The sequence below is a fragment of the Gastrolobium bilobum genome, unplaced genomic scaffold (genome assembly GCF_033153095.1).
Source record: "Gastrolobium bilobum isolate Gb01-03AN ecotype WA unplaced genomic scaffold, APGP_CSIRO_Gbil_v1 utg13284, whole genome shotgun sequence".
Lineage (NCBI taxonomy): Eukaryota > Viridiplantae > Streptophyta > Magnoliopsida > Fabales > Fabaceae > Gastrolobium > Gastrolobium bilobum.
The window spans coordinates 8,376-25,723 of record NW_026896833.1 but is presented as its reverse complement, the minus strand read 5'-3'; the positions used below and the strand labels follow the sequence as shown (position 1 = coordinate 25,723).

At 35.3% G+C, this 17,348-nt stretch overlaps 1 protein-coding gene across 1 annotated transcript; it reads left to right on the top strand.

The window, feature by feature from the left end:
• Positions 1-3,360: 3,360 nt before the first annotated feature.
• Positions 3,361-4,564, top strand: LOC133302246 (borneol dehydrogenase, mitochondrial-like). The gene is made up of 2 exons (XM_061502000.1): positions 3,361-3,502; positions 3,608-4,564. Exons 1-2 carry the CDS (start codon positions 3,465-3,467, stop codon positions 4,386-4,388), a joined length of 819 nt encoding a protein of 272 aa, XP_061357984.1. The 5' UTR covers positions 3,361-3,464; the 3' UTR covers positions 4,389-4,564.
• The last annotated feature ends 12,784 nt before the right edge of the window (positions 4,565-17,348 follow it).

Sequence of the window (17,348 nt, the reverse complement as noted above, 5' to 3'; positions counted from 1 at the left end):
CACATCGTCCTTTTCTCCATCATCCCACTACTCAGATGTGCAGTCTTCCTTTTCACCCTCAGCTTCTTCCCATCCACCATTTAACTGCAGAAGAGTATCTTTGTATGAAACAACTTTTCGTCCTTGAGACAAGATTGGAATATGACTTCCAGTCTCCACAGCTCCAACCTTTCCCACAGATCCAACTTTTGGTTTTAAAGTACTCCGCTGGAGGAGATCATTCTCCTCCGCCGTTATCGACGGTTTACTTCCGCTCATGCTCTCTCAGTTTTCTCAGCTCCTTTTTGGTTTTTTTTTTTACTCTTAAAGCTGTATTTCTTTGAAGTGTTTATGTGCTATTGTTTTGCCAAATTTTGAATCAAGAACTTTAAACCTTATAAGCATGACTCAAAAACAGTGAAGAATGCAGATTTAGCAATAATTACCAAAATGTCATTTAAAATAAAGTAAGTAACTAATATCTTAAAGGCATCAAGTAATCATCAAAAGAGTTCATATAATATCAAAGAAATAATGTATGGTATCAGAGCATAAATGTCAAATGAACTACAACTTGTGGAGTATTCAAAAGTCATGAAATTGTAACTTGAGACAAAGATTAAGGAAATTGTGTCAAGAACACTATCTTACTAGGATTTTTCAAAATCTCTCACTTTCAAAGTATAGATTTAAACACCACACCAAAAAAAAGAAGAAGTAGATTTAAACAAGACATATTTTTTACAAATTTAAAATACAAATTCAAAACCATTTAACTAGGTGACTCGGTCAACAGCTGGACCGTGCAATCAATTGGAGTGATCTTGAAAAGTTTCGTGCCAATTTGTTTGGGTACTAGAATACAGTGATTAGGTGAGAGCCGGACAAGACAAATTAAAATGCTGGATTTTGTGTCCACAATTAATGATGATGCTTCATATTCTATAATATACCGTAAAATTTAAAGTAGTCAAATCAATCACGAGATCTTCACCACAAGATTCGCTCGTTGTATCCTTGTGGTGGTATTGTGGTGGTATGGGCTCCATTCAATTAGCTAGTGTTTGGTTGGTGAGAAGTGTAAATTTTGATGGCTAACTGCATGTGGGTATCTGTCATAATCATGTTTGGTTGAAGGTTTTGAGTTGATTTTCCCATCTAAGAGCGTTGGCTAGCAAACGAGGAAGATGACCAAAAATTGGAGAATGACACTGTTGAGAAAGCCGTTTGACCATGTGGAATTGTAGAACAAAATCAGATAAATTGGAGAAGGGCACTGTTGAGAAAGCCGTTTGACACATTATTTATTGTGGTTCGAAAGATGTAATAAAACGTAGGTGTTTTTACGAGGATATTTTTGTAATTTCATTAAATTTTCCAATCAATATTTTATCTTCAACCAAACACACATTCAGAAATTTAATTCAATTTTTCTGGTAAAATTTTGTCCCACCAAACAACTTTTTTACAACTTTCCTATCTAACTCATTTTTCCTCCCGATCCTTAGTATTTACATTTTCCTAGTATTAAAAAATTTCTCCCCAACCAAACACTACCTTAAAGTGGCCATGGATTCGGTTTTAAAAGGAATCCATTCGATATGGTCTAGGTAGCACGGGCACGCAAATATTTTGAAAATTTGCGTGTCGGACACGTGTCCGACACGGATACATTCCGACACGCTCGGACACGTGTTCGACACGCGGTCAACATTTGGGGACACGCGGTCAACTCTCCGACACGTTTTTTCGACACGCAGTCAACTTTTTTCGACACGCGGCCAACGCTCGGACATGTGTTTTTTTTTTTTTTTTTAAATCTTAATTTTATTTTGTTAACTAAATATAAAAGAAATAATTTATAAATTGATTTTTTTCTATTATGAAATTTGACATGAAAAATTAATAAAGTATGAAAAATTATTTATATTTATATTTATGTTATGAAATTTAAATATTTGATTGGTTATATGACTTATTATGGACTCTTATATGTATTAAATATAAATTATATTAAATATAAATTATATTAAATATATTAAAATTTTTATTTAATATCAAAACGTGTCCCAACGTGTCCAAATATGATATTTTTTAGAATTAACGTGTCGGCGTGTCGACGTGTCGGCGTGTCGTGTCGTGTCGTGTCGTGTCCCGTGTCCGTGCATAATTGGATATGGTAATTACCTTTTCATAAACTAACACTTTTATTAATTAACAAGCATATCAGAAGACACATGTTATGTATGAATAAAATTAAATAATTAGGGGTAATTATCAACTGCCTAAGCACTCCTTAACTTCAAATTGCAAGTGAAATCACTCTTTTAATATATAAGACACGTGTTATGTATGAATCACATTTTTTTCCCGTAACAAAGTATGAATCAAAATTAAGTATTCAACAATAATTTTTTTAGTAGATACGATTAATTTTTAATAATTATCACCAAAGTTACTTTTCTACCTTGCATGGATCATTCTGCCTTCTGGTCTGTATGTGCATTTTTGTACAAATTTGAATCTATTGATATTTAGTAATTTATAATTATGTGAAATAATATTTAATTTACTAGTGATTAAAATCAATAACGTAAATGATTGAAATGTTATAATTTTAGTAATAATAAATCAAAGAGTTTAATTTTTGTTTTCTGTTATTATAAGATAATTATACTTATATTCAATAATATATTAATACATGATTTTAATGAATCTAACACTTTATATATTAATTATATAATAAAAAAATTAATTATAAATCCAAATATTATAATGAATATTATTATCGCTACACTATTACATAATACTTTTTAGGGCTTAAAATTTGCTTGGTCCTCAAGGTAGGATAAATTTTTAGCTCTCCTATATACTACACATATTTAAATTGTAATACTAACACATGAAAAATGAAGAAAATGAGTGTATTACATCACACGGATTCATGTGAAATGAAAAACGGAGAAAATGAATGTAGTAAAAAAAACACTTAAAATTTAGGGTTTAGTGTGTGTCGTTTAAAAAGACACAAGTTGTGTCCTTTTAGTGATTTACACAGTCGTACTCTGTGTAATTTTGAAAAGTTATTTTTTTTTTACTTTACACATCAGCGATATGACTTGAAAGAGAGAAAAAAAAAAACTTTTCAGTTTTACACAAAGTACGACCGGTAGTAATTTGTATAAAATACCTAAAATGACACAAGTTTCTCTCGTTCAAAGATACTTCATTTTCCCTGAAATTTATCCCCGACATCTCAAAGTTGAGTGAGAAATAGAATAGGCTGATTCGAGTTGGTAGGGTCATTTTGGCAATGAATTTCTCACTACTAAATTTTTATTTAGTGTTTCAAACTCAAGATAATTGATTAAGCTGATGTACATAATTGGTAGTAAACTCTTTAGTCTATAAAAAAACAAATTTCATATTCACATAGTGAGCAGACCATTTCTTTCTCGAGCACTAGCAAGTTGAAAAGCTCACCCATGACAAGTGTCTCATTGGTATCAGCTGCTGCAAGAAGGTAAAGGAAGTTGCAATTTCATTTTTTTTTCTTCTTCTTTTTTTGCGTAGTCTTATAGAATTGTATGCTATCTAACACATGCCATGTCCAAATGATTTTTACAAGGCTTGAAGGGAAGGTGGCATTGATCACTGGTGGTGCTAGCGGTATAGGTGAAGCCACTGCAAGACTCTTCTCTAAGCACGGAGCTGAAGTGGTGATAGCTGATGTTCAAGATGATTTGGGTTACTCTGTTTGCAAAGATTTGGAATCCTCATCCTCTGCTTCCTATGTACACTGTGACGTGACAAAGGAAAACGAAGTTGAAAATGCTGTGAACACTGCGGTTTCTAAGTATGGAAAACTAGATATCATGTTTAACAACGCTGGTGTAACTGGTGTGAACAAAACCAACATAGTTGAAACCAAGAAATCTGAATTTGAGGAAGTGATTAGTGTTAACTTGGTTGGTGTCTTTCTGGGAACAAAGCATGCTGCAAGGGTCATGATTCCTGCTAGAAGGGGAAGCATAATTACAACAGCTAGTATTTGTGGAAGCATTGGTGGCGTGGCTTCACATGGTTACACAAGTTCAAAGCATGCTGTTGTGGGACTCATGAGAAACACTGCGGTGGAGCTTGGAGCATTCGGTATTCGGGTGAATTGTGTGTCCCCTTATTTGGTTGCAACACCGTTGGCTAAGGATTTCTTTAAGCTTGATGATGAGGGAGTTCATGGGGTTTATTCCAATCTGAAAGGTACTGATCTTGTGCCAAAAGATGTGGCTGAAGCTGCTCTTTACTTGGGAAGTGATGAGTCCAAGTATGTTAGTGGTCACAATCTTGTGATAGATGGTGGGTTCACAGTTGTAAACCCTGGATTGTGTGTTTTTGGACAATCTGTGTAAAAATTGCCTCCATCTATCTGCATGCATCTCCTTGAGCAATTAATTGTTGATGTTTTCAGTGTTTGTATCAGGGTTTTATCGGCTAGTATCTATATATCTGGTTTGTTTGTTTTAGTGTTGGTATTAATAAAATTTATTTTGTTTTAATCAAATAAGCCCATAAAACTAGGGTTCTGTTGTATGCATGTCTTTGAAATTTGAACCACTGTTGATGTTTTCAGTGTTTGTATCTGGCTTGTTTTGGCTATTATCAAAAGAATGGTGCTTCGTGACTCTGTTTTAAAAACTCTGCATTTTTTAAGCTTTAGTTGTCAGCATGTGAGTTTAGCACTTGTATCTCACAATAGTTGTTGGAATATTTAAGTGTGAAAAGTTTTACATTGGTCGGTAATGGGCTAAGTGAAGTTCATATAAGTAAGAGAATCCATGAACTTAATGTTTTAATGTTTTGGGTTGAAATATGGTGTTGAATCCACTTGATATGGTGGTGTAGCCTTAGCCCATCAGTGGTAGTCTCCCGTTTGATTCGAGTGGAAGGGTTGTCGCTCAACGGAGAAAAGTTGGCTTTTTGAACCTTATAACCCTTTATTATTAATTAATTATCGATTTGACCTTGATTATAAACTATTTCAAAAATTTAACCCTCTCAAAAAACATAACACCAATCTGCCCCTGTTTGACCGTTGACCATCAAGCCTACCCGGGTACACCCCTCTGTACCCGGGTATTTTTTGAAAATTTTTGTCTACCGGGTAGGGAGGAGTGTGCCCGGGTAATGTTCTTCGTACCTGAGAAATTGCTTGAATTATTTATCCGGGTAGAGAGGGGTGTACCCGGGTAAATCTTCGACCACCCATTTGGTACTTGCTATAACTGGGGCAACTTGTAGCTGATGGATATAAGAACAGATATGATTTATTTGATTTTACCACAAGTTAATTATATTTGCGGATGTGTAATTAATTGTTTCATGGTAAATTTTCTCTCTCTCTTTTTTACAGCTAATGAGATAGATCAGTATTATCAAGTTAAGAATGCCTAACCAATTTGAAGAGCTTTTAGCTTTGAGAATGGATTTGGAATTTCCATACATCAACACTTTACTGCTCATCAAAGCGGTCCCTGTTCGTATCGATTATGATGGGGTCTACTTTTATGTACGTCAAAATCGCGCTCCTATATATAAATGTGGTACCGGGTCTATTGGGGAGAGTGAGACGGAAAGAAAATAAAGACAGGGTTCATGGTACAGAAATTTAGTGTGAGCATGCAGCTTTTCATTTTACTGGTAAATGACGAATTATCACGTTCAGGGAAGACATGCATGGGACAAGGTTTGTGGTTGTGGATTTATAGTGTTAACTGAGAATTCCCTTTCTGAAATAATCATTGAAAAATATTTGTGTGCTTTACAGACCCAAAAAAGTTGCAGAGGCGGAGCACGTGATAGTGGGTGCCTCCATATTCAAAGCTTGGAGAAGAAGAGTGCATGGGAGATCCAAAGAGTAATCATACCCGGGTGGTCGAAGATTTACCCGGGTACACCCCTCTCTACCCGGGTAAATAATTCAAGCAATTTCTCAGGTGCGAAGAACAATACCCGGGTACTCGCCTCCCTACCCGGGTAGACAAAATTTTTCAAAAAATACCCGGGTACAGAGGGGTGTACCCGGGTAGGCTTGGTGGTCAACGGTCAAACATGGGCAGATTGGTGTTATGTTTGTTGAGGGGGTTAAATTTTTGAAATAGTTTATAATCAAGGTCAAATCAATAATTAATTAATAATAAAGGGTTATAAGGGTAAAAAAGCCGATAAAAGTTACTCTAGGGATAACAGGTTGATCTTTTCCAAGAGCTCACATCGACATGAAGGTTTGGCACCTCGATATCAGCTCTTCGCCACCTGAGCTATAATATGTTCCAAGGGTTGGGTTATTTGTCCATTAAAGTAGTATATGAGCTGGGTTCAGAACGTTGTTAGACAGTTTAGTCCATATCCAGGGTGGATGTTAGAGCATTAAGAAGACCTTTCCCTAGTACGAGAGGACCAAGAAGGACGCACCTCTGTTGTGCTAGTTATGGTGCCCACCCCTAGACGAGTGCTCTCCTATTCCGACTTCCCTTCCCCAAGGCCTCAGTAGCACAACTGAGACAACGATGGGTTTTCTGCCGTTGCAGGGATAGAGTGAAAGAAGTTTTGAGAATTGAAGAGAAGGTCATGGCGAGACGAGCCGTTTCTCATTAACGATAGGTGTCAAGTTGAAGAACAATGATGCATGCAGCTGAGGCATCCTAATAGTGTGGTAGACGCGTTGGTGGTGGTCTCCCATCACTGGCTTCCCCTGGACTCGCTTGACATTTGTATTATAGTCGGGTTGAGCTCAAGCTTGCTTGATGTTTGGCTAGAGGTGAGTTGAGTACTTTGGGCATGAGTACTTAGATAGAGGCGGGAGATTGTTGGATTATTCAAATGTGATAGAGTCCCATATGGGTTAATAATGAGCTAAGTAAAGTTCATATAAGTGGATCGACCCATGTACCCAATGCTTTAAGATTTTGGGTTGTGACATGGTGTCAGACCCACTTAATGTGGTTGATATAGCTTAGCCCATTGATAGTGGTCCTCAGCCACGAGCTCCTCTAGACTCGCTGACAATAATGATAATATATTTTTTGGCAAACACAAGGCCTAAGCAAAGAAAACAAAACAACAGGAAACAATAGAAAAGATCCTAAATACTGCAAACCAAAGCGCGAGGCCTTCCCACAGTAGCTACATCATCCAGAAGGAGGAGTTGGATGCCAAGAGGGGGCTCCCGCCAAAAAAGATGATCAACCTACTCAACATTATCCAGGATGTGGTTTGCCAACCGATCAATGTAACATCCCGAGCGTTGACGAGGGCGGGGAGTGATCGTCGGTGCGAAAGGGCATGGACAAGGAACGGCTCCTGACAGGCTTCCAGTGAGGGGTTACATGAACGAATAAATCTAATCGACACCCGAAAGAGAGTGATTCCAAAGACTGTGCAAGTATGAGACTGCACAGTTTAGGATAGCTTATAAGAATTAATTGGTACTACCTATACTAACAAGATGCATCTATTTTTCGGTAGCCCAGAACGGAAGAACTCCAAGTTAAGCGTGCTTGACTTGGAGCAATTTTGGGATGGGTGACCTCCTGAGAAGTTTTCTCGGGAAGTGTGCGAGTTAGGAAAAAATACACTGAAAAATCTCATGTTAGTATGTGGGGATAATCATTGATTCTTGAAGCGGCCAGGCGTTACAAGTGGTATCAGAGCCAGGTTTCGATCCTGGGACCTGTGGGTTATGGGCCCACCAAGCTTCCGCTGCGCCACTCTGATTTTTAAAACATGTGTTGCCTGTTGGTTTGATTTTTAAAAAGTATAGAATTCAAAAAGAATTCAAGTATCGTTCACAGGAAACGGGAAATTTAATTTCTTTCGGTTATTCCTTTTCAATTTTCTTGAAGGTGAATTTGATGGCTTTTTCAATGAAGATTATAATTTCTAAAATGTAAACTATACCAAGAATAGTAACAACACATTTAAATGAGTTTAGAATGAAGATTAAAACTCCAGAATTCTGATTTCAATGACTTTTCCTTAAAAGTTGCATGTCATCGTTCTAACTACTGTAGCATCTATCTTGATGGAATCCGACTTTTGTAGAACTTAACTAAACTTTCCCAAATTCAGTTCTAAAATAATTCAACTTAATCCCTTAATCTTGAATCAGTTCATTGATGATTTAAAATCAAATTCTTTCCCAGATTATTCCTAATCTTGGAATCTTGAATTAATGAAATCATAAACTCAAATTTCCCAATTCAAGTTCATGCAAGAATTGTTAAGCCCATTCCCATGGAACTTAAACCAAGTAAGTTTCATTAATCAGACATCAAGAAAATGCATAGTAGTTTGAATCAATTAATGGGTACTTGTCATCTTCATCAGAATTCTAGAAAATGGAATTAGCAACGCATGTTGAAGATTAAAGCAAGAATGAAACTCAACATAACAGTAAACAAGTTCTTCATTCACAAAGACAAGAAACAGTATGAGTTGAAGGTACAGACCAATTTGGCTCTTCAATTTCAAGTTGCTAAAACTAAGAAAAACTAAAGCACGATGCTACAGATCCCAAAAGCATTCATGCAGAAATCCTTTCCTATTGAATCCCTTCAAGAATGAAGTCCTTCGTGCATGTATCTCCAAGAAACTTTCAAAGAAAATTTAAGCGCTCCAAAAAATGTAAAACTAATTACAACGAAAAACTGAGTTCAACGAAATTCTGAGTTCTCTTCTATTACAAAACAAAGACTCTGATTTTTAAAATTAAAGCTTCAAGTTGATGCTATCCTTTAGATCAAACAAGCATCTAATGATCCTCACATTGCCATCTGATGAACCCTTAGTTCATCAGGTTTTTAAGCATGAATCAATATCAATTTATGTGATTAAATGGATGGAAAAGAGGTTAATGTCCTGGAAATCTCTCAAATACAAGTTTTGAAGCTTATGTTGAAAATTTACATTGTTTTTGTAGGGAAATAAAGCTCAAGAAGCAAAAGAGAGAAGGAAGAAGATTCTGAAGAATGGAAAAATTCTAGGTGCTGAACATTAAAACGCCCAAAACTGAGCGTTTTAGCGCCTGAACATTAAAACGCCCAAAACTGAGCGTTTTAGCGCCCAAGACAGTTAAAAGCAGTTGGGCATCCGTCAAGGTTGAGCGCTAAAACGTCCAGAAATGAGAGTTTTAGCGCCCATGTCAGTTTTCAGTTGTAATTTGTAAATTATAAAAAAACAAGGGGCCTTCACATTCTGACAGATTCCAGATATCAGATCCAATCCATCATATCTCATTCTGACTTTTCTCATCACACTAGGAGAAAAAAGATCAGATCAGGTCTTTCATAGATCTGATCTGACTCCTCATTTTCTCTGAATTTCCAAATTCTTAGGATTAGTTCTTGTTATAGTTAGTATTTCCTATGTAATTCTACTTGGAGATTGAAGACTCAACTATCATGACAATGGAGTTTGATCTATCTTTCTTCTCTTGTTTGTGTTTCAATTATGTCTTAGGAGAGTCCTTTGTAGTCTGATTCAATGGAACTCAAGTTTGAATTTATGAATGGTTAATTAGATGTTTTGTTTATCTATTATATGATTGTATGAAGTTGTCTTGATTAATTCTTCATGTTGAGGAATAGTGTAGAACAGACATGTTTACATTATTTCTCTATTTTTGACAACTTCATCATCAGTGTTCTAGTAGTCAAGGGATTGATGCTAGGATTCTGATGTGATCTTAAGACCTTAGTAATTAATGCATGTATTAAGAAAGGAATCACCAAGGGATTGGGGTTTCTGATTAATGTGTCTATCAGGGTAGTAAGGGATTACATCTTGAGATGATAAGAAAAAGGTTGATCAACATCACATAGTAGATAATTCATAATGGAAATTGGTTCATCTATAAATTCATGTTTGAGGAAAAATGACATCTGACTACTTGTTTACAGTATAATTTACATTTTCTTTATTTATCAAGTTTTAATTCAATTCAGTGTAGTTTCTGGTGACAAGAAATCTATGCAATCTATGAACTTTTGTTTGATTCAACTCAAGTACATATGGTTAGTCAGTGCTTGACACAAATCCACGTGGGAACAATCTTTACTCATCATTTTATTACTTGTACGACCAGTGCACTTGCTAAACGTCCAACAAGTTTTTGGCGCCGTTGTCGGGGATTTGTTCTTCAACATTGACAGACACCATTGATATTTGAGATTGAATCTTTTATTTTTCAGCAATTTAAAATTTTTGTTCCTTCTGGTCGAGAGCGCTAAAACGTTCAGACGTGACCGTTTTAGCGCGATGCGACGCACATCAATGTGCACATGTCTCTGGAGACCAGCGCTAAAACGCTTGATTTCAACGTTTTAGCGCTGGTCCACTCATATGATTTACATGTTTCTGGGTAGTTTTCTCTTAGTTTTATTTTGCTGTTAGTTTAGTTTTGTAATTCAGTTAAGTACATTGGGATATTCACTATTTTTGCATGATGCACATAATGATAGTACTGATGCTATTGGTTTATAAATGAATGTGTTTCAGTGATCCATTGCTGTTTCAGATTTGAATTAATTGCTGGGGACAGCAACGTTTAAATCTGGGAATTGGGTGTGAATGAATGGCATGCAAACATCATGGAGATCTCACACAAATTGATGAGCCAAAACAGGGAAATATCTCAATCTTTTTCTTTTTGTTTTTAAGTTTTCTGTGTTATTTAGATTTTAGCTGTAATATTGAATTTGGATTTCAGATGTGATATGGAATTCCATGAGGATTTGACTGATCAAAGTTTTATATGATTGATCAAATTAAAGGATACAATCTTATACCTTGCATGTTGAGCTTAAATGAAATGATTGCATGACTCATTCAGTGTGTAAGAGTAGAAAGATTAGTTTTGATGCATATAGAGAAAGTCAATCATGCACTCTGAACTGTGAGGAAATTGAGCCTATACAGAAAATTTTGTTCAGAGAGCACTTCACTGCATGAATAGCTCTAGTACTTGCCCTGTTTCTTGCTTGAAATGGTTGATGATGTGTAGGGTAGAGGCATTTCCTTCTTGAACCAGAAACTCAAATGGCCAACCTTTAAGTTCCAATTTCATGAAACACTTGAGCCTAGCCTGTTGTCTATCAAGCCAAGAACCACATTTATTCCAATCCTTCAGATTAAAAGTTTCAGATAAGTGATAAGGGATGGAGTGTTCTGTGGGGAGGAAAGTGTTTTTGCAATAAGTGAATGCAAGGTGTTGGAAACATAAGAAAGAAAGAAGGAAAAGAAAGAAAAGGTTGTGAAACACAAAGTGTTTGGAAGAGACAGAAGGAAGTATTAAAGACACAAAGTGTCTGAAAGAAAAAGAAAAAGAAAATTATTTTAAAGACACAAAGTGTCAGGAAGAAAAGGAGGAAGAAAGGTTCAAAGAAAAGAACAAAGAATGAAAAGGAAGAAAGTTGAGGGAATTAGGAAGAAATTGATTAATTACTGTGAATTCCCCCTTATCTGAATCTGATTCATTTGATCTGAACTTCCCCTTTTGCAGAAATCCTTACCTTTAGTCAAGCCACACACCAAGCCTCATTGCTAATCATACCAAAACCTTTTTGATCTACCTTTGGATCATTGTTACTATGAATAGTGAGAAGATGGGCAAGCCTATGGTAGTTTGAGTGCAGTGAAGAGTGAGTGATAAGTACATCCTTAAACACTAGTGTGCAAGAGTGTTAAAATTCTCATAATTTTTGAGAAGTTCCTAGTGAGGGGGTGTTGTTGTTTGGAAGTCTCTGTATATCATCTTTACTGATCTGTTGAAAAGTCACAAATGATGTTGGGCAAATCATAGGAAATAAGAGATTGCATGGTTATAATTTTGTATCATGAAATGTTGATCTTTTGTTAATTGAAGTCCATCCTCATGAATTTCATCTGTAAAGAATCTCAAGTCCTTCTCTGTTTTAATTCATTGCTGAGGACAACAATGTTCAAATCTGGGAATTGTGATGAACCCTTATTTCATCAGGTTTTTAAGCATGAATTAATATCAATTTGTGTGATTAAATGGATGGAAAAGAGGTTAATGTCCTGGAAATCTCTCAAATACAAGTTCTGAAGCTTATGTTGAAAATTTACATTGTTTTTGTAGGGAAATGAAGCTCAAGAAGCAAAAGAGAGAAGGAAGAAGATTCTGAAGAATGGGAAAATTCTAGGTGCTGAACATTAAAACGCCCAAAACTGAGCGTTTTAGCGCCTGAACATTAAAACGCCCAAAACTGAGCGTTTTAGCGCCCAAGACAGTTAAAAGCAGTTGGGCATCCGTCAAGGTTGAGCGCTAAAACGTCCAGAAATGAGAGTTTTAGCGCCCATGTCAGTTTTCAGTTGTAATTTGTAAATTATAAAAGGACAAGGGGCCTTCACATTCTGACAGATTCCAGATATCAGATCCAATCCATCATATCTCATTCTGACTTTTCTCATCACACTAGGAGAAGAGAGATCAGATCAGGTCTTTCATAGATCTGATCTGACTCCTCATTTTCTCTGAATTTCCAAATTCTTAGGATTAGTTCTTGTTATAGTTAGTATTTCCTATGTAATTCTACTTGGAGATTGAAGACTCAACTATCATGACAATGGAGTTTGATCTATCTTTCTTCTCTTGTTTGTGTTTCAATTATGTCTTAGGATAGTCCTTTGTAGTCTGATTCAATGGAACTCAAGTTTGAATTTATGAATGGTTAATTAGATGTTTTGTTTATCTATTATATGATTGTATGAAGTTGTCTTGATTAATTCTTCATGTTGAGGAATAGTGTAGAACAGACGTGTTTACATTATTTCTCTATTTTTGACAACTTCATCATCAATGTTCTAGTAGTCAAGGGATTGATGCTAGGATTCTGATGTGATCTTAAGACCTTAGTAATTAATGCATGTATTAAGAAAGGAATCACCAAGGGATTGGGGTTTCTGATTAATGTGTCTATCAGGGTAGTAAGGGATTACATCTTGAGATGATAAGAAAAAGGTTGATCAACATCACACAGTAGATAATTCATAATGGAAATTGGTTCATCTATAAATTCATGTTTGAGGAAAAATGACATATGACTACTTGTTTACATTATAATTTACATTTTCTTTATTTATCAAGTTTTAATTCAATTCAGTGTAGTTTCTGGTGACAAGAAATCTATGCAATCTATGAACTTTTGTTTGATTCAACTCAAGTACATATGGTTAGTCAGTGCTTGACACAAATCCTCGTGGGAACGATCTTTACTCATCATTTTATTACTTGTACGACTAGTGCACTTGCTAAACGTCCAACACCATCTCATCCTCTTTATTCCTTTTTTATCTGCCATGTGTCCTTTTCTGCAGTAAAATATGAAAAATAATTAGTGAAAAGTTAAAATTCCTTTTTTTTTCCTCTTTTTACCAACTTGGGCTTACTTCTTTAAGTTTGGCCCAATTTCACCTGCACTTTGACAAAATCAACCCAGAAAATATAGGAGAGTTATCACTAAATTAAGTAGAAATTAAGACTAACAAAATACTCCAAACTTAGGTTATTGCTTGTCCTCGAGCAATCAAGTAGTTCTCAAGCAATTAAGTAGTTCTCAAGCAATTGTCAGCTATTTTCCTTTCCACCATTTCAGTTTATCAGTCAATCGAAACAGTGTTTAGACAATTTAATTTTCCATTTATCATTATCATCACAGCCATTAATTTTAATCAGCCATATTGCCAATTAATATCTATATCAGATCGGTGATTCAATTCAAACTAAGCTATCAATTAAACAAACAGAAATCAGTGTTATAGTTCATAACAAATAATTACACACATAACTCATATCAGACCAATGCTTAATCATAAAATTCTTCACTGATCTTTTTCACAATAAAAAAACCCTAAGGTTTGTTATCCAGGAACTTGTTCAGAAATACTGGGATGACGTTCTATTTGCTCAAGCAATACGAGGTTTTTTATTAATAACCCAATCAATTCTTAGAAAATATCTTATATTACCCTCATTAATAATAACTAAAAATATCGTTCGTATACTTTTATTTCAATTTCCCGAATGGTCAGAAGATTTTCGGGATTGGAATAGAGAAATGTATGTTAACTCTATATTGTTCTCTCACTTTATTTAAAAGGTTAGTTTCTCATCATTAACTCTGCATTGTTCTATCCTAACCTAAATTTTACCTAGACATTTAATGTTTAATTTTCCATTTCCATCAAAAGGTTTTTCAGGTTTGTAGTGGGACTGAGTTTGGTCTTTTATTTTTTCAAGTCACTTGGTTAACTATGGATGTCCTCTAATGACTAATTAATTCTCAATAGACTTATAAGACTTATTTTGGTGAATGATGGGAAGAATAATTAGATAATTGCATCTTTATTTTTCCATTGTAAAGAATAAGTAATCTTACTTGTTGATAGCATGAATTATGTACAGTGATTCTAAAATTAATCAGCAAATATAAACTATTCACAGCAATACCTCATGTAGAACACGATCATTGGTGCATTGTGCAAGTACCTCTCCATATCAAATATTTTTGGTGTGGACTCGAAACAAAGGGGATAAGAACAAGGTCTCCACCGCTAAAAGCTATTCTGGGGACACAATTACATTTGAAATCTATAATTGTGATTTAAATGAAACTGTACAAGCTGTGACTGCCTGACAGATAACTTTATTATTGGATACTTTCGAACAATGTTATTAAAACTGACTCGGTCATTAATTCGGTCGAGGTACTGGGTCAGTGGGTCACTGGTTTAACCAGTGGATCACTGGTTCAACCGCATGACCCGGTAATTATATGTATTTTTATGATTTATATTAAAAAATTATAAGCATACTTAAATATCTAAAAAAAATGATAAAAATTTCAAATATTTTAACATAAAAAATAATAAATCACATATTATTATCCAATAAAGGATCAAACAAAAATATAATCGTGATACGGGGCTTTAGGTTCAGAAAACGACATTTCTAACTATAAATCAAATCAAAATTTTCTGAATAGTGCATAATTGAGATAATATTAATGTTGTAAGTACATAACTTATGTAAGTCAATAAGAAAAAAATATTCAAATATGTCTATTATGATTTATTTATTTTTGGAAAAATAAATAATTTGATTTTTTTTGGAACTGGGCTGAGTCAACGGTTAACCTACCGGGTCACCAATTTTCATGAAAACCGGCCGGGTCAGACCGGGTCACACCGGTTCTGATGCATGGCCGATCCGTTACATCAACCGGACCGGTTATATGACCGGTTCACCGATTCCCAGGTCGACCGGCCAGGTGGGTCCGGGTTTAATAACACTGCTTTCAAAAGCTTTTCAATGTTTGGATAAATAACTTAAATTTTTATTTGAGTAGAGCTCGTCAAATAAGCTATATTGCATGAAAGCTTAGCCAAAAAAAGTGAATGTGATTTTCAAATATTATTTTAACAAGTTCACCCAAACCAACCAAAATGCAAATAATTAGTGCGCGTTCGAATTAGTATTTTAAAATATAATCACATTTTTTAAATAGTAATTTGAGAACTCTTTTAAGAAAATAATTATTTTTCTTAAATAAGTCGAAACAATCATCCAATTATTCAATTTGATAAGCCCAAATAAGCTCATCCAAATGGTACAAAACATACAAACGTTAACATACATCAACGACAAATAAGGCTAAAATGCGGACAGGTCCATAAGTGGAGGTTCAGTTCAGACAACTTGGTCTTGTCTTCAATTTTTGTCGATGTTGATGTGTAAAATTAACTGGTTTTGTTGGATGATTTTTTTTTTCTTTTGGATATATTGAAGAATTGAACATATAACCTATTACATAATTATCCATACCCCTCACCACTAGCCTAACCCTAGTAGCTTTTTGTTGGATGATCTTTGACAACCAAGCTGAGCAGTACTTCAGGCCTTGAATAGTGTCCAACCACATTAAATTCGAACTTATAGCTCTTGCTATTTCTCCAAGATCTGCAAAAAAATTTCAAGAATCAGAGCGTAACATTTAAATTCTTTTTACGAAGACAAATAAAGTAATCCACAACAGAAAACCTTTAAGGGAGCACGAGAGACATAATATTAGTCTTAAGTCAACCATGATTGCTAAGACCCTTGTAGTGATAGCGGAAGGTAACGTGTTAATAGTGCTGTTTGGAATCTGAACCACGTTGTTTCATAAATTTGTTAAACCGAACAGAAGCAAGATTACTGAGGTTCATGCAAGTTTCCAGAAGTTTTATTTGGTTCGGTTTCGTTATCAAGAAGACCATTTTTACCACCAAAAAAAAAAAAAAAACTCGATTTACTTTATATTTGGCCCTTTTGAAATTATAGCCTACAGGGTTAGAAGAAAAAGGAGGAAAAGTGAAAAAACTTGAATTTTGATAATATCATATTTGAATATATTTTATAATAATGAAAAAATCGAATATGTCATTGCTTTGCGTGTATAGACTAATAATCTTGGTCATGCATTGGTGGCCCTACTAACATAAGTCCAGCCAACCTAATAAGATTAATAACCTCACAAAATTCGTGAAATACTCACTCTTAGGTTTAGTATGCTCTTTTCACTTAAGTCTAATAGTTTTAGTGAGAGTGAGTCCAAAGTCCAATTTTAACCTTAAGCTTCATGCTTAATTTTGGATTGGGCAAAGTATATAAACACTATTTTCTCCCTTGTGCCTCCTAGGGTTACAGACATCAAACACACCTAAGAAGTAGACGTTCATCATCTGAACGGTTGCCTACACGACCACCTGATCCCTTTGAGTCATAGCCTGAAAGATCAACCGTAGAGCAGAATTGCGACCGTTCGTGGTGCGTTGATGCAGATCGTGAGACTTGAGGAGGAGAACAGAACGTGAGAAACTGTCACGCTCGCTGCTTCATCTCAGGTAATCAAAGCGGTGTTCTTCATTCCTCATCGCATCGGTACGATGCGCTTCCGCGTTTCTGATGATATACCTTCAATTGGTATCAGAGCCAGATTGTGATGGGGATTTAGATCAGCTTTGATTTATTGATTTATTTTTGTTATTTTGAAAATATGGCACCTTTATTCTGTATCTGTTGTTGATACTCATGTTTTAGTGAGAGTGAGCCCAAAGTCCAATTTTAACCCTAAGCTTCATGGTTAATTTTGGATTGGGCAGAGTATATAAACACTCTTTTCTCCCTTGTGCCTCCTAGGGTTACAGACATCAGAAACACACCTAAGAGGCAGACGTTCATCATCTGAACGGTTGCCCACACGACCACCTGATCCCCTTGAGTCATAGCCTGGAAGATCAACCGTAGAGCG

Bases quoted from the DNA above. Each gene is read 5' to 3' on its own strand.
- LOC133302246 (XM_061502000.1), top strand. From the start codon at position 3,465: ATGACAAGTGTCTCATTGGTATCAGCTGCTGCAAGAAG. The intron at 3,503-3,607 runs GTAAAGGAAGTT...GATTTTTACAAG, and splicing joins GTATCAGCTGCTGCAAGAAG to GCTTGAAGGGAAGGTGGCAT.